At 29.9% G+C, this 5,386-nt stretch overlaps 1 protein-coding gene across 1 annotated transcript; it reads right to left on the bottom strand.

Moving 5' to 3' along the window:
* Positions 1-265: 265 nt before the first annotated feature.
* Positions 266-1,646, bottom strand: LOC105624199 (ejaculatory bulb-specific protein 3-like). Its single transcript, XM_012205559.1, has 2 exons — positions 1,451-1,646; positions 266-641 (listed from the first exon to the last, which is right to left on the bottom strand). Exons 1-2 carry the CDS (start codon positions 1,644-1,646, stop codon positions 469-471), a joined length of 369 nt encoding a protein of 122 aa, XP_012060949.1. The 3' UTR covers positions 266-468.
* Positions 1,647-5,386: the final 3,740 nt, after the last annotated feature.

The raw sequence follows: 5,386 nt of genomic DNA on the forward strand, positions 1-5,386 counted from the left end.
CGACTAGTAGAAATGATTTAGGCTGATGTGGTTAGAGTCTGAACCAAGGTATATCACCCCTCCGCTGCTATGAATGTGCGCTCCACAATGAAATATATTTCCGACGCATGCGTAAGGCCGATACCAATAGTAATGAAGATGAAGTGACAAAAAGTGTTGTCACTTTTTCCTCTGCGAGGAAATTCGTAAAGATAACTCGATGATAAATATCGTCATGATTTATAATTGCAGATTGCCGATGCATCCGTTGAGAGATACATAGACGTTCACCCGTCACAAAACGACTTTTATTGTCAGTTAAAATTGTACAATAATGTAATACTGCTAAATCTCGCACGTGTCTACGTCATAATTGTATCGTATATTGCAGCTAATATCTTGGAAAACTACATGGATGCGAGATCATTATTTGTTATTTCACAATTAAGTATACATGATAATGCGAAATGTGCTGTTTGTTTGGCAACATTAGTCGACGGGTGTAATGTTCAACTTCTTCGCCTCCTGCAAAAGTTTTTCTATCATGGCATGCCATTCCTCAGGGCGGTTCTCGGTATACCATACGACTATCTTTTCCACATTCTTTTTTTGAGTTTCTGTACATTTTCGACATTTTGTTACAAACGCTTCAGCGGCATGCTCTGCAAAATAGAAAATCTCAGATATTTTTATTGATATACATACAGAATGTCTTGAAATTCACGAATCAAAATATCACAGCAAGAAAGTTTTTGAAATAAATTAAATAAAAAAGTTAATGTATACATTTTTATTTCAAGTAGTAGGATTTGAGATAAACCTTTATTATTATTTTTATTTCATAAACTGTCAACGCTCAAAATAAAAATTTACAAATAACTTTTTTACTTACAAAAACTTTTTAAAACTTTCTTATTGTTTATTATATTTTGATTTGCGAATTTCCGGATACTCTACATATATTTTCTGAAAATCATGCAAAATAATAGTAATTTCCTACTATATAAACATTCTTTTGTCGTAATATTTTGTTATAATAATTATATTATATTATTATAATCTATTCCAAATCTTTTAGTAGATGTTTTGAGAAAATAAAAAATGTATTGAAAAATATTTCTATATGCATACAAACAATTAAAATAAATGTTATTAATTAAATTAGAGATTATCCGTCTTAATCTTAATAATATTTTTGTTATATTCTTTACACAGTGTTAAAATATACCTAGATATATAGGTATAAGTACTTAAATCGAGATTTTTCTACATTTAAATAGTACTATGTACGATATGAAATTTTCATGAAAGTAAGTAAAGGATTAAATAAAAAATAAATATATTTTTGTCCACATTATGTAATAATAATGTCATTAGAATATTAATACTTTTAATACAATTTTTTTATTACTAAATAAAAGTTGTATTATCGTTTACAAAATTAAATTCATACAATAATAAAATATCATACGTTTGAAGAATTTCTGATCTTCTGTCATGCACGGGCCAGTATCCATGAAGCAATTGTAATACTGATTTCGAAGTTCATCATTCGGCAAGATATCATCAGGATTGATGTGATCCCACTCGTCTGAATACAACTCTTCGGCAACAACAGCCGCCAAAACGGCCAGGATGGCCAATAACCAGAAATTCGATCTATCCATAATTTTATCACTGTTAGAAATTCGTGCCTCACGAAACTGAGTATTTTATTCAGCTGGTTACATCTTTTATAGTTTACACTTACCCTTGACCGTTTCTTACGTAAATACTACTTTAAGTAAATAGTCGTTATACGTCAAATCAGTTGTAATCACATGTGTTTCAGGCAGATAGAATGGATAGAGAAGGATTAATCTAGGAAGAATTAATTGATAAGTTTTCACAAAACACGAGACATTACACGAGTATTCAATTATTTTGCTCCTAAGATGGTCATTACAGTAGCTTGCAAATTCGATGTTGGTTTAGCTGTCTCCTGGAAGTTAAGAATCCTCAACAAGCTGCAATAAAAATTGTTAGTTTTACGCTGCTCAAATACTGTAATACAGTTTGTCCTAGCTTGTGACAATGCCACGTGTAATCGTACCTTTTATTCTTGCGTTGGAATCAGTATTCGAGAACAATGTAGAACGAGTGTATTTTCTGTATAATTTGTCGTCTGCGAGTCATAAGTGGTTTCCTTTAACGAGACATAATTAATAATCAGGAAATTATGAATTATCCTGGGATATGTTTTTTTTAATTTCAGACATGATCTATGATATGGTAAATTCAAATAGATGCGTCTAAAAAATTTCTAATAATTTTAGAACTTTGGAGAAAATTTTTAAAAATGGAAATCATGTCTCAATACCTCGTATCAGAAATATATTCAAAAAATTTCTTTGAATAATATATGTATTATGTTATTGTATCTTACTAAAAATATATATTTATAAAAATATATATTTATGAAATATATACGTTATTATATTATATTTCTTACAGAACGAAATATTGTAATATTTTGATAGTGCGCAATATTACAAAAATTGCAGTAATATTAAAATTGTAATATTTTATTGGAAATATTATACCAATATTGCAAAATATTGTAATTTTAATATTTTATGGAAAATATTGCAATATATTGTTATAATATTACAAATTAATAAATAAATACGCAATCTTGCCATGAGAAGGGTACACTTTTTATAAGGAGAAACATTTAGAAGTTCTACAATAAAAGATATGCAAATTGAATTAGCGAATAGAAATTCCCAATTTTCTTTGAACGAGATATCTACTACACAGTAGATATCTCATTCGGAGAGTGTGTCACATAACATCTTTACGATATGAAAGTTCACGATATCAAATATATGTTCTATGGAATAATTATGTATAATTGTATAATTATGTATGCTAACGACACCAATTATTATTATATAATAATATTTGTTACATACAGGATAATCAAATACAGGATAATTGTACGTCTATCATTAGGAACCATGTAATAATTATTATAATACTATCATTATCTTTAGCAGTTTTCTGAAACGACATATCTAGAACAAACTCATCGAAAATTGGAAGCTAATTTCTCCGAAGAAAATTTTTTTTAGAATTTTTTATATAATTTGTCAGAATTTTTATATCTCAGATAGCGAGCTATATACTATCATACTATTTGTAATAATTTTGACATCAAAATAACGACAATAATATTTTGTTACTAACTTGCTTAACTGGAATAAATTTCATAATTTTTCAGTATTTCTATATATTTAAAAAAAATTTTTCGAATCAAATTTTTTTTACAAATGGGAACATTTTTTTTAGTAATGCTGAAAAAGTCTACATTTTCTGAAATTCTTTAAACATGTAAATTTTTAAATATATTCTAGAATTTATAAAATCTGAAGAAATTTATAAAGCATTTTTCAGAAATCTTTCTAAATTGTATGAAATTTTAATAAAATTCTCTATATTTATAAAATATGATAAATTTCTTAAAAGTATTATGAAGTATTTTATTTCTTAAAAGTATTATTTGAATTTTTCCCTTCTTTTGTTATAATTTTTACAAAGCAATATCATTGTTGGATCTTTGTCATTGATATGAGCATTTCAATTCGTGCTCTGGTGAAAATTAAGGAATCGAGTATAAGGAAAGAGTGATGAAGAAATGTAAACAAAGCTTCTAAAAGAGAAAAATTGAACACAATGAAACATAAAAGAAATGTAAAAGCCTCCTAAAAAGAAAGATCTGATTAATTCTGATAATTATTCTGATAATTATTAATTGCATTTATGTATAGGTATATTCATTATTGCGTTCGTACGTGCGTCACAGATCTATATTAATTATGCAAGAACAAAAAATGAAATCATTGAATCTGTTCGCGTTGTTTGAAATCTTTAAATCATTTTTTAACTTAAAATGAAATAGATATATATTTGGGCGATGAAAAGAGAAAAAGCGAAAATACTATAAGAGCAAAAAAAAAAATTTACAGTAATCCGGGTAATCCGTATATTTTCATTATTTCCCCAAGGAGTCTAATTTAAAAAGAAAATGGGAGATTGCTTTGAGAATGAGCAAATGTATGCGCGTTTGTTCAAAATATTTTGCATCTCAAAACTACCTTCAGGAGGCAAATTAACAAAATTTCTAAATTTTGTAAGTTTTAAAATAAAAATAAACAAGAGTAATGAAGGGCTTAAAACATTTGATTGATCAATCAGAAGAAAGAATGTTACGAATTGATCATCAAAGAAGAATGCTTCAAAATATTTGTAGCATCATGTAGACTGGATGATCCAAAAGAATACGCCAATAACAGCGAGCTCACTCAACTGTTGAGTCCGCTGAACACAGCCAGTGTTTAATTTCTAATTTTCAATATGGCGTCGATCATACAACGCACTTTTTTGCGACCATATCTTGTTTCAGAAATCCTGAAACAAGATAAAAATTAAAAATTATAAAAGTAAAGTCCTGCGTACAATAGAAGAAATAAGGAATTAAGAATAAAGAATAACGATTCTAACCCATCGGAAAACGGATATATCGCAATCATTTATATGTATACATAATTAATCTTTATAAGGAGAACTCACGCAACAATTATGCGTGACTTGTGACTTCATAATCCCCGATTTGCGGGGATTTCGCGACGCGAGAGTTGGCGCACCTGCGCGACCGCTACTTGAAAGCAGTCAACGATCGCGCTGCATTGTGGCGATCGAATGGCCGCTTCGTCTGATGTCTGTCTGTTCTGTTCTTCTGCAATTAGTTTTACTTTATTCGGTGGTCTTCACGAGCGGTGCCTCTGGTTAAACGATCCGGTAAGCCAAACAATAGTTATCCGATCAGACAACAACGCTCGAGATAACCTATAATTTGCGGATTCGCTGCGCGAATGTACCACCGAGGCGCACCTCGCACGCCCGGTGAGATTTGTTTTTCATTAAATAACCAAGTAGCGGCTCCGCGGAGTACAGCCGGAATTCGCGAGCGCAATTCTTGGAGCACGTGTATAGGGTGTGTCGAGCGAATCGTCCAGCTGGCGAACGACAAGTGTTACAGATGTATAATTACTCGTCGAGATATTATCTATTAACATGTGAGACAGTGACGTTCTCATCACTGTACCTCTCATCACTTTTTGTACAATTAATGGAAGAATAAATATCTTTCGAAATCAATATTTGTTGATGTAAAGTTCTATGATTTGGAATAAATGTTCTGAACATGTGAGTATTCGTGAAATCTTGACAGTAAAGTACAATTGTACATGTAGAGTTTGTCAATTTCATTTTCTTAAGAACTCGAGCTTCTTTCATTTTTGCATCAAAATTTTTCTTTTGGTTGTGCCATGGATTTATTTTATTAACACATATATTCGAAAATACA

This window comes from Atta cephalotes (genome assembly GCF_000143395.1).
Source record: "Atta cephalotes unplaced genomic scaffold scaffold00074, whole genome shotgun sequence".
Lineage (NCBI taxonomy): Eukaryota > Metazoa > Arthropoda > Insecta > Hymenoptera > Formicidae > Atta > Atta cephalotes.